Source organism: Monopterus albus, unplaced genomic scaffold (assembly GCF_001952655.1).
Source record: "Monopterus albus unplaced genomic scaffold, M_albus_1.0 scaffold28.1, whole genome shotgun sequence".
Lineage (NCBI taxonomy): Eukaryota > Metazoa > Chordata > Actinopteri > Synbranchiformes > Synbranchidae > Monopterus > Monopterus albus.
In genome coordinates this window covers 3,837,806-3,861,114 of record NW_018127908.1, presented here as the reverse complement: position 1 = coordinate 3,861,114, position 23,309 = coordinate 3,837,806, and the positions used below count along the sequence as shown (strand labels likewise).

The following is a 23,309-nucleotide window of genomic DNA, read 5'->3' as shown; positions in this document are numbered from 1 at the left end:
GTTGTAAATACTGTAAAATAAATGCGCCTTTGTGTGCAACTGTTTTCATTGCTTATACAACCACATTGCTGTTAAAGTATATAATCACGTTTTTTTTTTTTTAGCCTGACTTAAAACAACAGTCCAGGGCTCTGATGAAGGTTAAAACACTCTGCACACAAACGATCTATCGCTTTATGTAAAGCTAATGTGAGGGTTCGGCAGTACAAGTTAGTCAGTTCACATGGGTGTCTTTCAGAGTTACAGCCATCCTTCTTTATGTTTCCACAGAGAGCGTGTTGAGTTGCAGGGAGGACAGTAACACAAAGAGGAAATGTTATACTAAAAAGGCTGTAACTTTGAAAGACATGCACTTGATTCGACAAATTGCACTTGAAGCCTCATACAGCATTACCTTCAGACAAACATGTGAACACTTATCACTTACACTGAAACACATCAGGGACATTTTAATCGGTAGTGTGAACAGGAGGAATGACACCGAGCCAAACACATTTTGTTCTTATGGATACCTGACTACTCTCAGAAGATGGCCTTGAAAATCTTCCTTGTCTACCGTTTTATTATCTCTGCTGCTCTCAGTGTGATGCACCTTTTAATACGGTTTCATACGGTTTTTTTTTAACCATTCACCAGGCACCACTTTGGCTTCAGGGTCAAGATATTGACCATGTATCGCAACAACTATGGTTTGAGTCCTGCTGGGGACCTTTGTTGCATCTCTCCATTTATTATCATCTCACTAGTGGTTCAGTCTTAAAATGCATGCAAGCCCCCCCAAAATATATATAGCCTATATTTCTATTCTTGTAATTTGTGGCATTTAATACAGTAACACTGATGAACTGTCCTGTACATTTTCTTTTAGTTTACATGAATATAATGAAAATTAACCTATCTGTAGTTTTTTTATTTATACCTTGCACTTTTCATTCATGTGTTGAATTGTCAAAAGAGTTAGAAAAGCAGAAATCTGGTTAACTCTGGTCTGTAGTAAAGCTAAATTTCATTTCATCTGTATTTTTCACGGTTGGAATTACAAATACTGTACACTTGAACCGAGAATTCCATCCATCCATCCATCCATTTTCCTCCGCTTATCCGGGACCGGGTCGCAGGGGCAACAGTCTAAGCAAAGACGCCCAGACTTCCCTCTCTCCAGACACTTCCTCCAGCTCCTCCAGGGGAATCCCGAGGCGTTCCCAGCCCAGCCGAGAGGCATAGTCCCTCCAGCGTGAACCGAAAATTGAAAATGCATTTTCTCCAGTATTTAATCCATTGTCTTGTTTAGTGCAGAGTTCTACTAACATTGTTGTTGACACATCCCAATTAGTAAATGACTATGTAACATAATGATATTTTATTTTTGTTATTCTCTGCAAACCTACAGTAAAAAAAAAATATTTGAACAAGTTTATGGGGTGACAATGTAACATCTATCCAGGGGCCACACATGAAATTTTGCTTTTTTGGTCAATTCTGGCACTGCAGTATCTATTACTGTGCACTGTCCTTGTTATATAAGCCATTAAATAAATATTGTACATTTGCAAGATTTATTAAAACTGACAAACCACTTCCACTTTTTTTAAAGTGCTTTACTATTAAAAATTGAGTATATTTAACTGCTAATACTTGTTTTAGTTAAGTAAATTCCACCTACACTTCAGCTGAGCTCCATGGGGGCCAAGGAGTCAGGTGTCACTGATGGTAAGAGCACCAGTGGGAAAGACAAACTTGCAATTATTTAATATTTTGAGATGACTCAGAAATAATTATGGCACTTACTGTACCAAATATGCAAAGCACGCTGACAGGGACAAACCTAACTGTACTACTGCTAAAGGTCATTTTAGTACAACCTTGGAAATTTCCACAGAATTGATTCAGCACCTCTGAGCCAGAGTCTCAGCAGAAACTGTTCAGCATGAGATTTGCTGTAGAAAAAGCTGGAAACCTAAAGCAGAGCTGCAATTCAGAATGCTCTTGTAAACAAAAAAAAAAAAAAGTGTTGAGTCATTAGATATGAGTCATACTTTAACCTAATTTCTACATCAGATCTGACTCACAATCACATTTGAAGAAAGCCCAAGAAGCCTACAGTATCCGCAGCTCTGCCGTGTAGCCAGCTAGTGGGAGTCGTTAGGGCCAATGGAGCAAATGCTTCCCTTCATAATGTTCCCACATTCCCTTCAATGATGCTTTCAAAATGCACTGTTAAACAAATTCAATAGTAGATTCATGAACAGCGGATGGCCTCCCCAGTCACCAGACCTGAACATCACTGAACCTTTATGGGAGTCTGAGGAGCACAGAAACAGAGTGGATTCCCTCCTCCTCCATCATCACTCAGAGAACCGCAGGCGGTTTTTCATGATGAATGGGACAATATTTGACCACAAACAGCTCAGTTCAACGGTCTGACAGCAAGCAAAAAAAGACTGAAGATGTTCTGTAAGCAAAGGATGACCCCACTATTAATTACAGTAATTTTATTAGGTTTTCAGATGTTGGCCTTGTTTATGTTCAGTGCTTGTACATCTCATTTGCAAGGTTTCCAAGTAGGGCCCATTAATTAGCATTTTTTTTAAAAGCCCTGTCTTGAAAAAAATTGTGAAAATGTGATTATACAACTCTCCCAAGTACATTCTCTGGTTTTATAGCTTCTTTTTTAAAGGTCTTTGGGGGGCTCATCTGCAGTAGAATGAACCAATAAATAAATGGCTTTATTTGTCCCAATTGGTTGTAGAGCAGTGAAATAAAAACACAAATTCATAAACATACTATATAAATAAATAAAATCCATGAGATAATCTAGCCTTCTAAAAAGTATACTCAAAAATATTGAAACTATCAGCGAGGGATCTGCCATCATATTGAGCCTAAGACATGCATTAATTTACATTCGCTCATTCAGCAGAAATCTGTGTCTCCTATATTCATCCAGGTTACTAACACACTCTCTGCACACCTCAAGTAAACAGCAAGAAATACACTCTCAAATGTTGAGGCTGTTCAGACAGTGAGTCAGTGTTATGTTTAGTACATCCCTCAGTTCGTCCACTCCAATTAACGAGGGCTCCATTATTCCCCAGACACACACACACACACACACACACACACAGCCACACAAATATACAAATGATAATTACAAATTCCTATGTTTCACTGCTGCTCGCTCCATGTTGTAATCATGAGAAGTGGAGAGCCAGCTCACTGTCTGCTTCTTTCTAGATCTTTCTAGAAATGTGAATTATATATTCCTGAATGGAAATAGATACAAAAACATCAAAATACACTGATAAGTGTGTCAAAATGAGACCCTTTTTGTATGAGCCACCACACACGATGGAGCTTGTTAGCAGTATTTGTATTCGACTCCCCTGCTGAGCATCATCACCCATCTGGAAACAGAGAAATACACTTCTTTTTTTCCCACATCAGCTGTTGTAGAGCTTGGAAATATGTTCACAGTAAATGAAAGAAAACAGCATCATTATTTCTTTGGTTCTTGGTGCCTCTTGGTATCGTCATTGCATAATATATTATGATGAAGTATCAATAATATGGGTGTATTGGGAGGGAGTGGTACAGTGTTAGTGCTGTTGTTGTGACCTTGGGCTCTTAGAAATAAGGGTGTACCTCACTCAGTGTGAAAAGACATCAGTACTGCATGTCTACTTAACACCATGACATTTGCAAAGGACTGTTAGACAGGCCACAAATTGAAAGTCTGTGCATTAACATCCAGCCCAATATCTTATTGCTTTCTGTGAGGGACTGCGAGAGGCGGCAGAGCCAACACGTATTATTGTTTCGTACTCACATTGTACTTGGTGAGGCTGGAAATGTTGCTCGCTATTGCCTGAAGCCAGTCCAAGCAGTCTTCTGCTGTGGGAAACTGTATAACTCCACTGCAAACGCCGTCCACAGCTATAACCTGGAAAGCATTTTTCCTGAAAGAATCAAGAACAGGGGGTGAATTTTGTTTTTTGTTTTTTTTTGCTTTAGTCTATTTTCCCCTAATGTTTCAGGAAGCCAACACCGCTTTTATAAATTACCGTATGATGGCAGAAAATAAACCTTGTAGGAAAAACATGTCTTAAGAAGAATAATATGAACTATTTGTTGCATTAGCAAATCTAAAATTTGGGATGTAATAGCATCTTCAAAGAAAGAGTTCAGCCTTTTGGGAAACAATTACTTTTTTCTTGCTGGGAGATGGAAAAGAAAACCAGTGCCAGTCTCACATGTGTGCATTCAGAATGGTGGTGGAGGTACCATTAGCTTGGCTTAGCATAAAGACTGGAAACAAGTGGAAATGGCTAGTGTAGAATACACCTACTGAGCATGTTGCATCTTGTTTGTTTAAAATGTATACAAACATAAATGTTTGTGATTTTAGGGGGTGTTAACAGTTTATCCACCTCTGTGCTGCATGTCAACACCTAATCTCGCTAAAATAACTATGTGTGAATGAGTGAGCCTTAAGAAGTGCTGCTAAGTGTATTTCTGAACTTAAGACAGAGCCGGGCTGTTCCCCTGCTTCTAGCCTCTATGCTAAGCTAACATTTCCTCACTCTAGCTGAACCCAACATACAGACAAAAGAGTTGTATCCATCTTCACTGTAACTTTCAGCAAGAAAACAAACAAATGTTTAACTATTCTTATAAACATACCAACAAATCAGAATCAGCTTTATTGGCCCGGTGTGATGGACACAGGAGGAATTTGACTCTGGTACACTGGCTTTCAATGTGCATGTGCAGTGTTCTTTGTTTTGGCAAAATCAAAAATATCATGATAAAGCTGACAAAATATTAACTCTGCCGCCTCTGGCCTCTGGTGAGAAGTCTAAAGTGCACATTAATCTCAATTCTGTTGTTAAATAAACAGAACAACAATCCTGTAATATGGCTAATCTAAAAATGATGGCATTTATATGCAATGTTCAGTTAATGGGCTAAAACATACCAAACCACAAGAGTGGTTCATTAAGAGCAAATGCAGATTACCGTTTCTGTCATCCACAGCGTAGCAAACTGAAAATATATACATTAACAGCTCATTATGTACCTCAAGTATCCACTATTCAGTAGGTCTGTCCTATAGTACTGTAGATGCACAGAACTAGTGCAAGTCAAATTTAATGCAGAATTGTTTTGTTTTTTTAACCTGGGGTAAAGGGATATGCTAAATACAGTAGCTGCAAGCATATTGTCACAGAAGGAGAATGGAAGGCTTGGTGATATGAAAACCTGCCAGTATTTATATTAGTTAAGAGATTTCAGCACTACCGTCCTGTAGAGTCTCACAGGCAGACAGGAGCTCTGCAAGACGGAAGTGGCACCAGTGACCTAAGATGAAATCCTGCAATTTACCTGCAGACATCAGATCCTGGGATGTACTGTGACAGGCGTGAGTGTAGGAGTGGTATAAGGCGCAGGTCCACCCATCTCTTCTCCCAACGAAGCCCTGGGGACGTGGGCCAGGATGAGCAGGAAAGTGTATCCTATAAAAGTGCGGAACATAATTTAGAAAAGCTTGTCATTTCCCACCTCACACATTTCAAACAACTGACGTGTCAAGAGCCTGAGCCCTGCTGCTGCTGTTTTTGCCTGTGCATAGGCAGGCCAAGCAAGCGCAAGCTGCAGAGGACAGCTGGTTTACCCTCCTCAACAGATAAAGACAGAGCATATAGACAAGACAAGCAGTGACAGTTGCATGGAAACAACGTTCTGGCAGCGGGAAAGCTGCTACATGGTTACAGAGGGACAGTTACTGTACAGAATCAATCAGGCAAAAAAAAAAGCAATGAAAAAAAAAAGTACCGTGTTGTTAGGATGGTAGTTCAAGTGCAGGCCGCTATCACACAGAGGTGAAGAGGTCCCACTACTCTGGTCGCTGGGAATGCCTGAAAGTGCAGCAGACACACACACACACACACACACACACACAAAACCCAATAAACCCTCCAAACTCAGAAATACAACCATATATTTTGGGAATCACACTCATCAACAAAACTGTCTTACTCTGTTCTTCTTGTATACTACTGCTCTGTGCCAACTTGTATTCAGCTGACCAGTTTGATGGCCAGTCACCCTGGTCTCTATATGCGCATATGAAAGGATACTATGAAAGCTTTCATGTTTGATGATGGGCTGAAGCTTTCTTGTGCAAGACAAATCAATTGCACCACAAAAGGCACTGTCTTTCAGTTTACTCTTGTAAGGCTTGAGATGTGTCCTTTCCTCTTTTCCCTATCTTTAGCAGAGCACGATCTTCATTTAGCAAGTCTAAAAGAAAGGGCAGCAGCTGAAATGATATTTCTTCAAAGTGCTCTTAAGACTTGAGGTGATTGTCACCAGGACAACCAGTCCTAGATAGAAAATAATACCTGCTATAAATACTCTTGGCTAATTATTTTCCACAGCAGTAACAGTGATAATATGCTTTAATTAAAGAGCGTCTGCAGAGGTTTCTTACATGTGCAGTCCTCACAAAGGGGCAGTTTCAGGAAGGCTGGAGTCTTCTTTAAGAAAGACACGGTCAAAGTCACTTCTTCACCAGCGTTTCTCAAAACCTGGACCTTAAAAGTAAAAGCATGAGAACATTTTTTACTGCAGGAGCTGTAAACTGGGAGGCTTTCTGCTGATTGCTTGCTGTGATCAAACATGCTGTGCCAATATCTAGCTAAAAATGGAAATCCAAGATAAGCGATTTACACAGTGCTCCTTCCACATATTTCTTGCAGTCACATGGAAGAAACAAAAATTGGCTTTGCATGTCAAAAAGATACAAATCATAAAGTGAGACAAGATAAGCTGTTGCAGTGTAAGACAATATGAGATATGAGCCGACAGCTTACCACTTCCTCGTGGCGATAGCTTCTAACATTTATTCCATTTATCTAGAAACAACAGTAACAGGGTTATCCTAAATAATACTGCTGGCATCATATCACTGCAGTTCTGTTTTCAAAATGATTAATGAAGCAAGCACAATAACTGTTATGGCATCTGCTCTGAAAACTGTAAACGAGTGTGTCACATCCCCACAGTTGTCATGAATACTGAACGTTTTCGACTGGTTTGTATACGTGTTGTCTGCGCCATCATCTGCAGTGACCGAGATAAGATGTAGAAGATTATCATGCTGAAATGTGTGTACCCACTGAAAGTTATGAATGTGACATTTACCCATAGGGATACATGATTATTCAACACAGTTTTGTGAGCATGTGGCACATGAATTATTGAATAGTATTTGTAGTTTTGCAGACTAATATGGGATGCGCAAATGGCGTTAATACAAGTTTTGGCATTTTACCTGAAGAATGCCATCTCCGATGAAAAGCAGCCCAGAGAGTTCAGCTGGAAGGAGAAAATCCCTTCAGTAAAAGTCAGATTAGAGGAGTAGATCGGCATGAGTTGTAAAAACCTCCCCCCACCCGAAAAAAAGACATGATACCTTTTTGCTCTTTTGAGATTTTTGATATCACAACAGGAATTTTATGCTCTGCTCCACCCTAAGGAGACAAATTAAAGAAAATTACACAGGTCTCACAAAATGCAGGCAACAACTCAATTTTCTGTAAATCTGTCAGCTAATAAGTTATTTCACAAAAGCTATCAATAATAACAATGTTGTTTATAAAGTACTTCCCAAAAGCTGAGTTGCAAAAAGCTTTAGGGGAATTATGATAAAACAATTTAGTACAATAAAAATTTTATACTTGGGCCAGAAAACAAATAATAGCTAACAATAAAGGATTCAGAAAGGGGGAATAAGTAAAAAAGAAAGGATACAACATAATGGAAATAAAAGTAAAACAATAATATTGATTTAAATATCATATTAAAGCACATATGATCTTTGTCAGTGTCACTGCAGGAGAAGAAGGAAGTGATTTTTTAAATTGCTCCTCAGCTGGAGGAAGCGTGATGCCTTCTTTGTCAAAGCAGAGATCACTGTCCAAAAATAAACCCAGGTTTCTCATTGCCACTTTGATATTTGTGGACAGGGAAGCAAAAGAGCTCTACAGAGAGGATAAGGACTTTGGGGAGCTGAATGCAATTATTTCTGATTTATTTTCATTTAGCTGGAGGACGTTTTGAGACATCCAGCACTTGATTTCTGCAAGACATGACATTAGCTAATGCAGGTTGCCTTCTTCAGTGTTTTTAATGGGAACTAGATCTGAATGCCATTCACATGATCGCAACAAGAGCACAAGGATGGGGCACCGCAGGTCAGAGGTGGCCACTGAAGCTCAGGCTGAGGCAATGACAACTGAAATATCCCTGAGGCCAATTCAGTTTTCAGTGTAATCTAACAAATGACTGACTGAAAAAGGATCAAAGCTGCTCACAATTCATTGGGCAGGATTCAATATGTAGTCTAGCTAGTGGCTGACCTGTCCAGACTCAGTTTAAAGAAGCTGGGAGGTAGCGGCCTAATCGGCTGGGATCTAAATTACCTTGATGCTCAGGCCAAACCCTCCAATCGTCTGCCTCCGGATCGTTACAGTCCTCTCCTAGAAGAGATTCAGTCAGAATAAGCAGATGAGCTCAGGCTGATGCTGAACCTGTGTGACCTCTTACAACAAAACCAACTGGAAGGCTCCTTCTGCTAAAACTAAAGTCATGCAAAACTTTTTGATTATTGACAAAAGCATACAGTGCACCTGTCATATGAAACAACAGCATTTTAATTTTGAACTCACAGATTTCAACAACCAATCAGCATCAAAATCAAAATCAATAATCAGTAAAAATGTCCTTAAATGAGACAATAACGTAACTGAACATCTTTAGAAACTGATGAGTTTGTCTCAGGTGTTTGTGATTCGAGACATTTTCCAAAGGATTGTAACTCTACTGTAAAGATACTGTTTATATTGCAATGCTGATGAATTTTCAATACATTTAGTGGTGACAGTGCACTGGAATTGAAAACGTTTTGTCAAATGTAAAAGTTAAACATGTAAAATAAATAATCTGGTCACCAAAGCTGAGGGGCTAAAAATAGCTGACATGCTTAGGCTGGGTTCTCATATCCATGCTTTTGCTCTTTTTGTTAATTTAAAGAATATATACATCATGTTTCAGTGGATTCGTTCTATTTGTCTGAAGGTTCTTATCCAGTAAAATGTCAGTGCCATGGACTAAGGGCCTCTGCTGCTCTTTTTCGTCTTAATAAGAAACTGTGAATTTACTAATGGAAAGGAAAAGCTGTCAGATGTGATAACAGGTGTCCTAAGGACTACACTCTTTACACCATGATCCTATAGATTAAACACTGTTGCAACCTTCATCTATTGCACAACACGTTACTGATTTCCTTGTATGAGCATGTGACATGTTATTAAGAGAAGGTTGCTTACACTCGAATAAAAAGGCTCTCCTGACACACAGATGACATCTTGTTCTTGAATGGTCAGAATATCTTTGGCCAAGTGTAGTCGAACATTAAACGGCTCCTCATTACCTTCTTGCATCAAATAAATCCCAGTCTTTGTCTGTGAACAGTCAGAGAGATAAAATCATTCATCATCCCTTCACAACTAAATTAACTGGCCATGAAATGAAATGTCATTGAGAATACGCGTTTGCAGGATGAACATAGAAATTGGGGCACAGACATTTGCCGATGTCGGTTGCTTCCTTTTGCACAATTTTTCTTGTTAATGCTAATGCTGAAACAAATAACCATTACCAGTGCTCTGAGTAACAAAGACACAATTAGACAAAAAATACATATGAAAACTGCTGTTTAATGATTTAATGAGCAAGATCTCTAAGAAGCAGCTTCTTTCCGATAACATTTTGTGGCCCCAGTGCGCTGTGTATACATGAATGTTGAAAGGAAAACTAATTAAAATGGTATCATCTCATCTATTTTAAGTGTATGGCTGATGGTGATCATGACAAATTAAGAAGCTTTGAAATTAAGTGGCTGGAATCAAGTTCACCCACTACATTTGAATTTCCCTGCTTTATACAACCAAGTGTGAGAACTGTGTGTGTCTCCAATGATCCGTTTAAAACATGCTAATCCGCATAAATTTGCATTCTGCATATCCTTCCTCCTCTCAGGCTAATTGCAATGCCTGCCCTTGCCTTGACTTTAAAAGGTCTAAACAGAAGAAGCACCTTCACCTGACAAGAGTGCTAATCGAAAAAAGCCACCAGTGTCAGCATCCTTGTCACCTGCGATATACCACCCATCAGTAACTTGGCTGCTATTCTTAAAGAGAGTTTCTCAACTCCAGGTCAAACTGGAATCAAAGTCAGTTTATGGAGAATATTATCTTCCACCTGTAATGAAGAACGTGAAGAAATGAGCCTGAGAAAGGTGGCATTAGTTCACATTATTTGAAAACAATGTATGTGAAAAAGTCATTAGCCAAAGATTTAGGGCAGTAGCGCCAGAACAGTACATACCCACAACACAATTCACCTTCATTCTTCTAATAAAACAGCTAAAAATAATTTGTTTTTATTACACAGCCATCCTTTCTCAGTTTAGGGCCCAGGGTAAGACAAGTGACGTTTTTAAAGTGGAATGGGATCAAAGCCCAGATTTTTGTATCTAAAACATCATTAGACCCCCCGCACACTGAAAGGGGCACATGGTTTAGTCCACCCCTGCAGTAGGGGGAACAAAGGTTTGTTTCCAAACTGCGCTGATGCTGAGGACTTCAGGTGAACATTGAAACTGTCATGTTATTTTAAAAATGAACATCAGGCGACAAAAAAAAGAAAAACGGTGAGCGAGAAACAATTAGAGGGAAAGCAACTTGCTGCGAGTTTTTCCACAGTGATTTAATATCGGTATGTAGCATGGCTAGGTAATATTATAATTAGCTTGCTGATAAATGAAGCAGCATTGTGACTTTGAGAACCAGCCAGAGAGAGTCGGCTGCAGATCCATCACCATCTTCTCATGACAAGCTGAGCTCATAAACGTCCTTTCAAACAGCCACTTTCAGCAAATGCATCAAGTGCTTTTATTGTATGTGTTTACTTGTGAATTAGGTTATTTGTACAGTTCTATAGTGGATGTATTAAAAGGAGAAGAGGGCCCACTGCAGTCACTTACTGTACGTATAGGTCCATTTTAATTTGCTATGCTACTATTCCAGCTGCATGTTTCCAGATATGTTGAAATGCACAGTCAATCCACTGTCAAACTGTTACACTGATTAAATCCTACCAACCTCTTCATTTGAAGTCTTGAAATCCATGTGCTACTATGCAGTGAGGGATACTGCAAAGGAGAAAAACAAGACTGAGTTAGACTGTGGAGGAAAATGCTTAATGACATGACCAACTCGCTGCAGCAAATTCACACAGCTGATTTAAACCAGCATTGTTAGGCAGGATGCCTATTTTTACGTAGTCATGCTTTTCTCGTATAGAACTCAGACAATGGAAAAGAACTGATTTTTCATTCAAATGTGCCTCTTTTAAACTCAACTGTGCCCTTCTGCAAAGTCTTGGGAGAAAACCGGAGACCATTAGGCTTTAATGATTCATTCATTAGCAAAGGTGAGAACCTTTGTACCCTAATAAATGTTTCAGTATCCCATGCTCCCAAGGATGAACTGTGTTCCTGTGGCGCATATCTGATACTCAGAGAAAGCATAAAACTGAGGCACAGCAAGAGAAAACACCACAATAAAAATATAACCTGAGTGGTGATGTGGTTTTAAAAAAGGACCGACAGTACCAGTAAAAACCACATATTTTAAATCATCTGACTTGCTCTACACAAAAGAGGTAAACAAGTAGACTCAGGGAATGTTGTGTGAGAACCTCATTTACATACACCAGTTCCACTCAGTTTTAATCAGACATGACAGCCACTTGACTCGACAAAAGGAGTACAAAACCGAAATGGCTCACACTTGAATTATAGAACCTGTGCTGCAGAGGGAGTCGAAGACTTACCTCAGTAGAAAGGCCCTCAGCTCTTCATGTGATGAGATCTAGCCATCAAGTGGTGAGTTGGTCCCTGATCGGAGCCGTAGCAGAGGGCCTCCCCGAACCATGGCTGTCAGGCGTTGGTGGTGGGAGAGAGAGCGATGCTGTCACCTCTCCTGGCTGGCTGTAGACAGAGTAGGATTATTCCCAGTGGAGGTGGCTGTGCTGCACTAATAGGAAGAGGATGTGGCTAAGGTAGCATTCTGATACTAAACCCGCTTGCAGGTACAGTGATACAATAAGAGCTGAAAAAACAACAACAACAATTTAAGTCTTTCAATAAAACTCAAAAAAAAAAAAAACAGACCTGAATACTGTTGAAGAAATGCATCTGACTGTGACTGAAATGATGTAATCTACAGTTGGCAGCAAACACAGACAAGTGTGATGTCAATATAACTGCTACATGTATGTGGGATGCTGACTCAGAAGCAATTCATGCCTTTATTTCCCAAATAAGCACTTGATACAAAAAAAAGGAGACTCAAAAGCCAATTCAAAGCTGTGAATCCTACTGATCAGTCTATGATGGAAGATCTTCTCAAACACCTCACTTCTAAAGACCTGTGGATTCAGGCACACCGATGACAAAATGCAATTAAGGCACATTCTTCTGTTTTCTTGGATTTCTGTATTTGATGAACAAATGACTCTCACAGTGTTTATTAAGTTCCAATACCCTGGAGAAATCCTCTTCGTTAGCATGCATTGTTGGCTCCATGCCACATTTAGCTACTACCATGATCATTGTTCTACAGGATTAACAAAAATCCTCAGTATAAGCATTTCAAACTACATTTCATACACATATCATTGACTCCTGATTAAAGAGAGACAGACTGGTCCACTAAGAAAAGGACTTGACAATAAGGGTGCAGCACATCTGTAATAAAAGAACCACTGCAGAGATGATAAACTTAAAATTATAAAATAATCATACTATTAAGTCTTTGCATATGAATTAACCTCCTGCCTAATGCTGCTGACCTACGGCTGCACTGATGCTTGTTTATAGTGCCTTCCAGAATATCCGAATATTGCTACATCCCTACAGGCAGTGAAACTGGTACCCACATGAGATTTACATTTGGAACAATTCAGTGAAATTTCCACTTTATAGCTACTATAAATGTAGGATGATATATAGACACTGTGCAGGATATTATATTGTAACTCCGTATATCTGTTTAAGATCGAGATTCTGGAAGGCAGCACTAGAGTTTTATCACACACGGTCATCCATCTAATCCATTTAAGCAAAGTACACCAGGGTGTTCTCGAAGTTTATCCAGGTTCAGACTGCACATTTTACAATAAAGGCTTGATATGACATCTTTACTCTGTCTGTAGTCCGGGAATAAACTTCTTTAATAAAAATTTCTAGTGGGCTGGCTTTCTTAAACACATAGTGTCCAACTTGTATTTATAGTAATCTTTACTTGATATGTGGTACTGAGCTTTTGAGTGACTGTTTTAAATTCTCCATACCCAACAACTCTAGTAACACCCAACCTGTGCTACAATGCTAAGTCCTGTCCCCTGCGGAGATTGTTCTGGATTATTTACCAGTGTCATAAGAACATCGAGTGGGTAAATATTTGCTTTCATTTTCTCCATGCCCACAGTGCATTAGTTATTAAGGGGATGGTAATAGCGATGTTTGGGAAACTGTTCTGGTGCTCACCCAACAAGTTCACAGGAGAAAAAGTACTGAGTCACAGAATATCTGAATGTTCATTCTATAATTCTGGCTTTTATAAAAGGAAAGACAGAAGGAGAGACTTCCACTTTGTCAACATTTCTCTGAGATGCTTCAGTCAGGGATAAATATTTTCTCCATGTTGCTGATTAATTTATTTTTAAAGGTTTCATATAGGAAGGTTCAATAGTTATTGTTGCCCAGTAGCATTATTTCCTATTTAGCAAAACTGATGTTGTACTCAGATATTAGGCCAAATCCTGTGATACACTCGGTTAAAGCGGGCAATGTTTTAACAGGATCCATTAATGTCACAAAGGCATAATTAGCGTATAATAGGATCTTACTCTGTTTTGTACCGTTTGTTATTCTTTGGATAGGCCTATTTGGATTTTCCTCATAGCTATTGCTGGGATTCTCTAGCCAGGGTGAACAGGAGAGGAGAGAGTGAGTTTCATTGGGCTGCACCTCTTGTAAAATGTTAAGGAAGCAGATGACAGGCTGTTTGGCATAACAGAGGCTGTAGGTGCTTTATAAATGAGTTTAATCCATCTCAGAAAATTGGACCCAAGACAGAATCTCTTTAACACTTCATATATTCCCATTCAGTTCTGTCAAAGGTCTTTTTGGCATCCATAGAAACAACTGTACTTGAGATTTGACTAAAGTAATGAATAACAAATACTAACAGTACATCTTGAGTTAGAGTTAACGTTCCTACCCTTAATGAAAATTGCCTGGTCTGCAGTTTCAATGAACATCAAAACCTGAGTGAGTGTTTTAAAGAACTACTGAGATGAATTAAAATAGGAAAAATTCAACAACCAAATTAAGGGAACACTTGATTATCAGAGTATAACACTGATTCAGTTCAACTTCAGGGATATCACTCTGTCCATTTGGGAAGGTGAATCATTTTCACCTGCTTCGGTGCAAATGAAAGTAACAACAGATGCAATGGAGAGACAAAAGTAGGACAACCCCCCACTGGGGAACGGTTTTACATGTGGTGGCCACAGAAAAATGCTCTCTCCTTACCCTTCCTGACCGATTCTTCTCAAGTTTTGTGTTTTGCTCATGACCTTGTCGCTACTGATAGCATGAGGCAGTACCTGCAGCCCGGTCACTCCAAGATGGCACATCCATACGTGCAGTCACAAGGAGGTTTGCTGTGTCTCCCAGCACAGTCTCAAGAGCATGGAGGAGATACCAGGAGACAGGCCGTTACAGCCCTGTTTAGGGTTATACTAGTGCTCAGTGCCATCTTAAATGTTGTGCATCCTAAGGTTTAAATGCAATTTGTAGTGGTTATAAAGTTAAGTCGGTTCATTTACTGGCACCCAACATGTTGACATACTGTACACTCAGTAGTCTGCTTATTATTAGAATGGTACCGGGTAAATCTGACGCAGTCTAATACAGAAGCTCTGCAAAAGGCCTATCCACTTGAAAATGATAGTGTTCAGTTTTTGTTGGAACTGTAATGGAGAGGTGTTGATTCAGCAACTTTCTGGTTGTTTTGAAGGCTGTAGTTTGTGGTGCTGTTTGACTGCAAGTCATTTTCTGAGTAAAAAAAAAAATGCTACAAAACATTTAGGTCCTAGGCCTCAAATACTTTTCTTTGTCATACCTAAAAGTAAATAACATTATTTTGGATTTAAGACTGCTGCACAAACAAAAACGTCACCTCAGGCTCTGGAAAAATAATCTGCAGCTGCTGCCCTGGTGTAATATTTTGTAAAATTTAAGTCAGGTAAAAAGGTGAAGACAAATTCTGTAAGAAAAATCCTGACAACAGTGGACTTGTTTAAAAATGAATGTGTTCCCATGGTGAGCTGAAAAACACATCTGCAGCCGTGAGCTGTGCTCTTTTGTCAAACACAAGCACTTCACTTTTTTTTTTATGGCAATCCAAAAATTAAATAATCTGAGCTTTTTGTGCTTTTTAAGTCGAGTCAGCACAACACTTTTTACAACCATGCCATCAGATATTTTCAGTCCTACCAATCTGGTAGGTGCGTTTTTAAAATGCTCTCGTCTTTGACACAATGGCAGGAAGTAGAGAGAGAGGAGCGGAGTGACAATGCCTGGGTGATGTGGAGATTGTAATATGACATCTCCATCTCTTAGACCTGAGGACAGCTGTGGCCCATACAGGATGATGAATGGCCATTTGTGTGTGCAGGTGGAGCAGCTGTCTGCAGAGTGCTCCGGCAAATGTAGTTTTACTGCTCCGAAATTGAGTCGAGTTTCACTTACTGTAAGTTCACTTGTTCTGCAGCCTGGAACATATGGTGCCTGAGACTGAACCTTTTTAATCTGGCGAGTGATGATAGAAATTATGTTACTCAAACGTTATGGCATCCCACAAGAGTCTAGCTCAATATCAACTGACTACATTTTACAGGATCTGCCCGATTCATGTTAGAAAACAAAGTTAAAAATTTCTGTTGTGGCCTGCAAGCTTCCTCTGTTAAAAATGTTCACCTTCCTTTATCAAGTCTATTGTGGAAGGCTATTTAGATACTCACATTAACACTTGCATGTAACTTAGAGTCACCAGTTAATGTAACCTGCAGGTCTTTAGATGGAGGAGGCTGGAGCGCCCAGAGAAAACCCAGGCAGGCACAGAGACGACATGCAATTAAACCAATGCAGAAGAAGGAGACACAGCAACACGTTTGGAGCCCGTGACAACCTGAACTTGCATCTTTTTCTCAGCTTTTCCAGATCCCAGTAGTTAAATATTACCACAAGGAACAGTGGCCAACAGTACCAAAAATAAGTAAACAAATAAACCAACATTGTTTATTTACCTCCTGAAGTAAGGACTGTCATCCACTGTGGTCTATGTAAAGATTTTCTCAACACTGAGCTGAAACACTATACACAGTTTGCCAATTCAGTGCTGAGCCTCACATCTGACGCTGCTGTGACGTGACAGCGCCAACTACTGCACCATCATGTCATCCTCTATAGATAACAGAAGATCACTCACCTTAAGCACTTGTTTTATATCAGTACTCTTCATGTGACAACTTAGAATATTTTCTTCCATATTGTTCATGGTTTCTAGTTTTTAAAAGAATTGGTGTTTATGAAGACGGAGGCTTGATGTGCACACTTAGTGTCTCAAACGTGAGAGCTACAGCTGTGTGTTATGATTGGAAAAGAAGTGTTCATTTAAGAGCACATGTCATGATGTCTTTGTATCTTTGGAGTATAAAATATGTCCTACTTATAAACAAGTGGCAAATGGAAAATATGCATCTTCACTCATCACTTGGTTTTATGCTTACAACTAGTCAGTTTCCAGAATAGATTTTTGCTGGCCTGTCAAATGTTAGTAAATATTGAAATATGCTAATCACATTTTTCCCAGAGCCCAAGGTGGAGTCTTTAAATCACTTCTTGTCTGATTAAAATTCCAAAACCCAAAGATATTTACTTAGCAATCAAAGAGGATAAAACCCAGTACAACATGCAAAGCTGGATCGTTTTAATAGCAAAATGTTTGCTGTCATTATAGTGTATATATAGATTGTTAACTGTAGATTATTTTCCCAATTAATAGTTTGGTTAATAAAATTAAAAAAAAGAAAGTGTCAAATGCCTTTTGTTTGATTTAGTCCCAAGCTTTAACATATTCAACTGACAATGACAGTCACAAAAAGCAACAAATCGTAGCATTTGTGAAGTCGAATTCACACGACCTTTGTTGATTGTGCTTAAAGAATTCACTTAAACAATATCAAAATTATTGCGTTCACTTTCTCTTCAATAGTCATTTCAGCTCTAGTTGTAGTCTAAAGAACAGCACTGAAACCTCCTTGTCATCTGAAAATTTGCAGCACACTAATAAACCGAGTCCCTGGTTGTACTCCTGCAGCGAACAGGCTCGTGTCAAGAGGCAGCTGTTTGAACAGTTCTGTGTTTACAGAGCACATCTCGCATTCAACAGGGCCTGCTTTATGTGCCGCTGGAGGTGCTACCCCTCCTCTTCTTTCACATTATGAGATCAATCATTCGGGCAAGACAGAAAGGATATCTTATCATGTTTTCAATTCTTTTAGAGCATTTGTCAAAAAAATAAAGCATTTCATTACCTTTTAAAGTCAATACTTCACCAACAGCAGTGCTCTTCATGCCAGATGCTCGTGAATGATAGGCAGAAGAGTAAATTAGTGATGGACACATTGATACACTGAGGTCCTGACCTTCCTGACTATGATGAATGTTTTTTGGCAAAAGGGAGCCAGAAGATATCAAATGGGTGCCAACTTAAATCAGCCCAAATTATTTCATGAGCAGGTTCCCTGTTAAATGAGAGGATTTCAGGGAGCAGAAATAATAAACTATAGCTAGAGGAAACTGATGTTTGCTACTATACAGGTTTCCTAATTGGACTGTAATCCTTTTTTCCCTTTTAACACAGGATATTATGGTGCATTGCCTGTAGATAAATGGATTGGGCAAGTTGTCTTACATAAGAGTCTTTATTAGCCTCAACAAATGAACACAGCCTTCAAACCACATTGAATTCACACACCTAATCATCATATACACATACAAATAAGCCCTAACCACAGTTATTTTTTGTATTTGAGCCAGTGAGGCCTAAACACCTTTCCAGGGAAAGACTTTAGGGCTTGGAAATGGCACCATGCTGTGTGTAGACTACATGAAAGGATTAACAAGCTCTGCATAGTGCTGAAGGCTAGGTCACACTGAAATTAAGCTACACAGAAGTCTTTCTCCATTGCTCAGGCTAATTATTTATGAATTCAAATTACGTGACATGAAACAAATTGCGATCCTAAGGATGTAAATTAAAGGTCTGCAGATCATAAACTCTATAAAAGTAGTGCATTTTACTGGAGATAAAAGCACCAGTTACAAATTAATGACGATCTTAAGTTTACTTTATTTCCTAGAAGATTCTAAGGGTCATCTTCCTCTGAAAAATGACTCATTCACTTAAAACCTACTTCATTCATTCAGTTAGATACAAATACATAGGGCTGCAGCTAATGACTATTCTAATTACTGGTTCATCTGCTGATTGTTTTTTTTATGGTTAATAAGGTTTAGTCTGTAAAATACAATAAAAAAATAAACAAATGCCCATCACAATTTCCCTAAAGCCCAGTGACTTCTTCACATAGTATTCTGTGCTGGCTCAAGAGTCTGAAATACAAATATATTCTATTTACTGAGATATTAAAAAAAAGAGAAACAAAGAAATGCAGCAAATCCTCACATTTGAGAAGCTGGAGCCAGATAGTATCTGGCATTCATGATTAATTTAGATGACAATCATATGCTTGTGGTCTCTGCAATTTCACAAATGTTTAAGTAAACAGACGCTATAATGGCCACACAGTTTGTTCTGCCATCGTAAGCAAAAACTGTACACTGGGTTAATTGCCGCTCGGGGCTATTTTACTATTCATAGGTTGACTGAGTGGCAAATGTTCCAAAGAAACACAATAATGCAGTTTACTGTACAGTGTACAAGAATATCTGCCATCAAGGTTGAGCTGCTACTGTAGCGTGCTGTCAAGGCAGCAGGGCTTAACCAATAAGCAGAGACTCCCTGCATTAATCAAATGTGACCTAAAATTGTCCAACCTGGGCTACTTACAGGTTGTACAGCATAAAGGAATTACTGCAATGCCCTCAACAGAAATCCAGTGTTGGAGGTACAGATGGTATCTCTGAGGGGTTTGTCACTTGAATGTTAAACAGCACGCAAGTATCATAAATCGTTATGTACAATCTAAGCCCTTATTGCTTTTCTTAGGGCAGTCATCACCTACATGTAGCTTTCAGTGTGTTGGTCTGTGTTGCAGTTCTGAACCTCTAAATCAGATGGGCTGGTATACGAGGTGCATATAAATGAGAGTTGTGTCTTCTGTCTTCCCCGCCACGAGAGTTTGGTGTGCATCCGCTTCATTAGCCATCAGTCTCCACTAAGACAGACTAATGGTTTTTCTCATTGCATGACAGATATGTCTATAATGTACTTTATTTGTGCAGCATGTGGCTTCTCCTCTGTGGATTCCACATCTGGTGCAGTTTGTATGGATGGTCAACCACACAGTTGCTATAAAAGCCACAGTATCATCAGGTGCCATACATTCCTCTCTCTGCTCTTGGGCTGAACTGTAATGAAGATGTCCAGCCTTACAATAACATACTGTACGCTCTCCCAGCTACCCTTTACGCAGAAAATGTCAAAGAATGCCTCTATTTTATTGTACCAAACTGTTTTCTTTGAATACACAAAAAGCTATATTTACTGTACATTTTAATTTTCATCTTTTATTTCCTCTACTTTGATTATTCTCTGCCGCCACTGTGAAGTTTTTGCTGCGCCACTTTCAACACAGCTCTTCTTTCTATGGCCCAAAGAGGTCAATGAATAAAGCTACATCCCATCAGAAAATAAAATTACACTGAACGTACAGTATAGCCCGTGTATTCAGAACAACTCTACTGCAAATCGAGCCGCTGTGTGATGCTGGGGGGTAACAGCCCTTTGACTATGCTATACATAACATATACTGCTTGTAGTGGACAGCTGATCCTGCTTGAAATATTTCAAGACATTTAACTAGTACGGATTTTTAAATGACCTAATGGGATTCAGCTGCATGAGAAATGGGGGATTATTGATCAACTAAGTAGGGAGGATAAAGTGTTGCTTATCTCTTCATTGTGCAGCGTAGCCAATGTTCCTTGATAACGATTGATGCCATAATGCCAGATCATGACTGTATTGGGCAAAACTCTGCGGCAAGTGTCCTTTGTCTGCTTATCAGCAGCTCCAGACTGCAACACGGTGTGAAGGATTCTAACAAGTTGTCATTGACTCTCTCCCCCTTCCTGACATATTGACCAGATGTGGCTGACACCATTTCACTCAGGCCTGATTTTCCGCCACTGTACTTCTGCCACTTGGCAAAGCTGCTCTTTGATTTAGGACGTTAGCAGAAACGGAGGAGGAGATGCACGTGCTACAGGGCATAAAATCATCGGACATGTCAACATGTCTCCCTCTATAGGAAGTGAGACCTCCAGCACATCAGAAAGATTACTCCTGACCTACAGTATAACCACAGAATGGATCAATTTAGCTCAGCCCAATATGTCTATACGAGCACAGTGCCTCCTATCTTGAGCACAAACCTGAAATTACTGATGTAAAGTCTAATTTCTACATCTCTGTGGGTTTCTTAGATACAAACTGTACTGTCACCTTGCAGACTATAATCAGGAAAAAAAACAAGCTTGCCTTCTAAGCACCCTGACACACCACTTTACAGTTGCAGCAGCAACATAAATTTTGTGAAACAGTAGAGAATTCAGGAGCTTTCTGTGGGGCTAATAAAACGCACTGGTCCACCAGCAGCAGCAGGCTGTGCTGAACTACTCCTTAGGTTTATCTCAGATAGATGTTAATGCTTTTCCCAAGAAGAAGAAGCTGTTGGGGATCAAAAAACAAGGTGGCAGGACTTAGCGATGTATGCATAGTTCTGTAACGTTTGACCTGTAAGATGAGCATGTTTTAAAAGCAGGTATAGTGTCAATTATTGGCACCCAGTGCAGAGAGTACTTTAACACTGCTGAATAGCACTAAGAATAAAAAGGGGTCTGCTGCCACGGCACTGGCTGGATGAACTGTGGGTGCTGCTTGTGTACTTGCACTGTCAGTTACAGTGGAAAGGTTTCTGCAAGCCCACATATTTCCTACAAACGATACAGTAATGAAGCAATGTTTCATCACGAGGCCCATCCTAAGTGAATTGATCAGCTCTGTGCATCACAAAAATCAGGCTATTAGGGAAGGTGATGCTTTATTATCGATTGGATGATACAGATGGGTACATAAATCTTGGTGCGCATCATTAAGGCAAAATAAACCTCAAAAAAGTACATTGTAAATGGATAAATGCTTCAGCTCATGGATGTTTGGCATAATAAACTACCTACGTCCATGATGCTCATGAGCACTGTAAATGTAAAAGCGAAAAAGGGTCTGTGGGACTTACCTGATTTTCTAGTAACAGGTGGTGATGTCTTATTAGTCGTATCCCTTTTGACTCCAACCCCTCATGTGACAGGTTTTCTTATTTTAATTTATGCAACGGTTGCTAAAACATCTCTGCGAAATCACAATGTATCCCTTGTGGCAGCTTCGCCCACACGGCATCCTGGTCCACTACACTGTAGCAATGTGCAAAACCCGACAGAAAAGCAGCCCGCACCCGCACACAAAACAAGATTTGTCCATATTTCCTGGGCAGCAGCGGTTTCAGGGATTCCTCTCCGTCGACATCTCTGGCAGAGGGTCCAATTTCACAGCTCCGTGTCTCTCTCTCGCATCGTTCTGCCAAAATGAAGCTGGAAATCACATGCAGCTGGTTTAACGCGCGCGTCAATCGACTTCGTTTAGCCAAGGCACAACTCTGGATCCATAAATTTTACATGATTCTGCTTGTTACTGTTTTCAGAGGCGTCTGCTTCTCTGTCCCTCTTTACACCCGAGCTAAGACACACTCACGTCTCACAAAGCGTTTTCTTTTTTCCTTGCCAATTACAGTTACGTGCACTGCGGTCCTGTGTGTGTGCGCGCGCGCACGTACCTGCGGCAAAAGGCAAAAGAATAGTATCTCCTTTGTTGCAACGTATAACCCATAGCCTAGGTCGAAGTTGACTTTACATTAAAGGCCAGTGTGTGCACGCATGTGGGTTTCAACTTTCTATGCTAAAGGACATTTCAAAGAAAACCGCATGGGTGGGTTTCTCCGCCTCATGACTCAGTTTGTGTTGTCAGTGAACACAGACTTCCACTTTGCCCATACTCAACACACACTGTACATATGCGGTCAGTCACTCAGTAGTATTTGGACTCCTTCCCCGAGGCCCTCCTGTGAGCAGCTGGGAGGCTGACCAGGTGCAGCTCATTTTCCATGCTGTCATCAAGCCAGCTGAGAAATGGCTGTTTCCCCACATGATGCAAGTTGACTTCTCTGACGTTTCACGTTGCCTGCCAACCTAAGCAGCACGTGATAGGCAGCCTTATTCATAAACTGAGGAGCACATGGGTATTTCAGTCTTGCACCCCAACACAGGTTAACTATTTTATTTTGAAAAGGTTTGTTAATTAAAGGTTGAAACCTGCTGCTCTGGGTCAATGTTGGTCCTACACACCACAGCTGTTCTCAGGCCTTATCTATGCCAAGGCGCTGGTGTGATTTGGAGATAATAAATGAGTGTGCTCAGTGACTTCACACTTCACTATACAAAAGCAGCCTCTGGAAGTGTCTCCCGCCATCCCTGTCCTTTCCAATAGCTTAAGTGTGATCCATTAGGAAATCAAAACCATTTCACGCCCAACTTATGGCTAAGGCTTTGTGAGCGCTCATTTAACCAATCTGGGTCAGAGATACTGACATGCTTGAATGGAATCAGCACCAATACTGACCCTATAAGTGGATTGGGTGTGGGCCATGATGCAACCAATTCACATTAAATGCAGTTTCTTTTTTAATGCCATTGAAAATTTAGTGTCTCTGTTATCACTTACATTAAGTGAGTCATGCTGGGCTGCCAA

General features: G+C 39.9%; 1 protein-coding gene across 1 annotated transcript in view; it reads right to left on the bottom strand.

Moving 5' to 3' along the window:
- The window catches only part of sntg1 (syntrophin, gamma 1), a 32,065-nt gene extending 9,382 nt beyond the window's left edge, over nt 1-22,683 (bottom strand). The window contains exons 1-12 of the mRNA XM_020595759.1: nt 21,745-22,683; nt 11,959-12,115; nt 11,226-11,275; nt 9,390-9,524; nt 8,484-8,540; nt 7,475-7,532; nt 7,334-7,377; nt 6,873-6,914; nt 6,491-6,593; nt 5,833-5,915; nt 5,383-5,513; nt 3,827-3,956 (exon numbers count right to left, since the gene is read on the bottom strand). Of these exons, the coding sequence (XP_020451415.1) occupies nt 3,827-3,956; nt 5,383-5,513; nt 5,833-5,915; nt 6,491-6,593; nt 6,873-6,914; nt 7,334-7,377; nt 7,475-7,532; nt 8,484-8,540; nt 9,390-9,524; nt 11,226-11,252 (810 nt within the window). The 5' untranslated portion in view covers nt 11,253-11,275; nt 11,959-12,115; nt 21,745-22,683. The remainder of the gene's footprint in view (nt 1-3,826; nt 3,957-5,382; nt 5,514-5,832; nt 5,916-6,490; nt 6,594-6,872; nt 6,915-7,333; nt 7,378-7,474; nt 7,533-8,483; nt 8,541-9,389; nt 9,525-11,225; nt 11,276-11,958; nt 12,116-21,744) is intronic.
- Between the last annotated feature and the right edge of the window lie 626 nt (nt 22,684-23,309).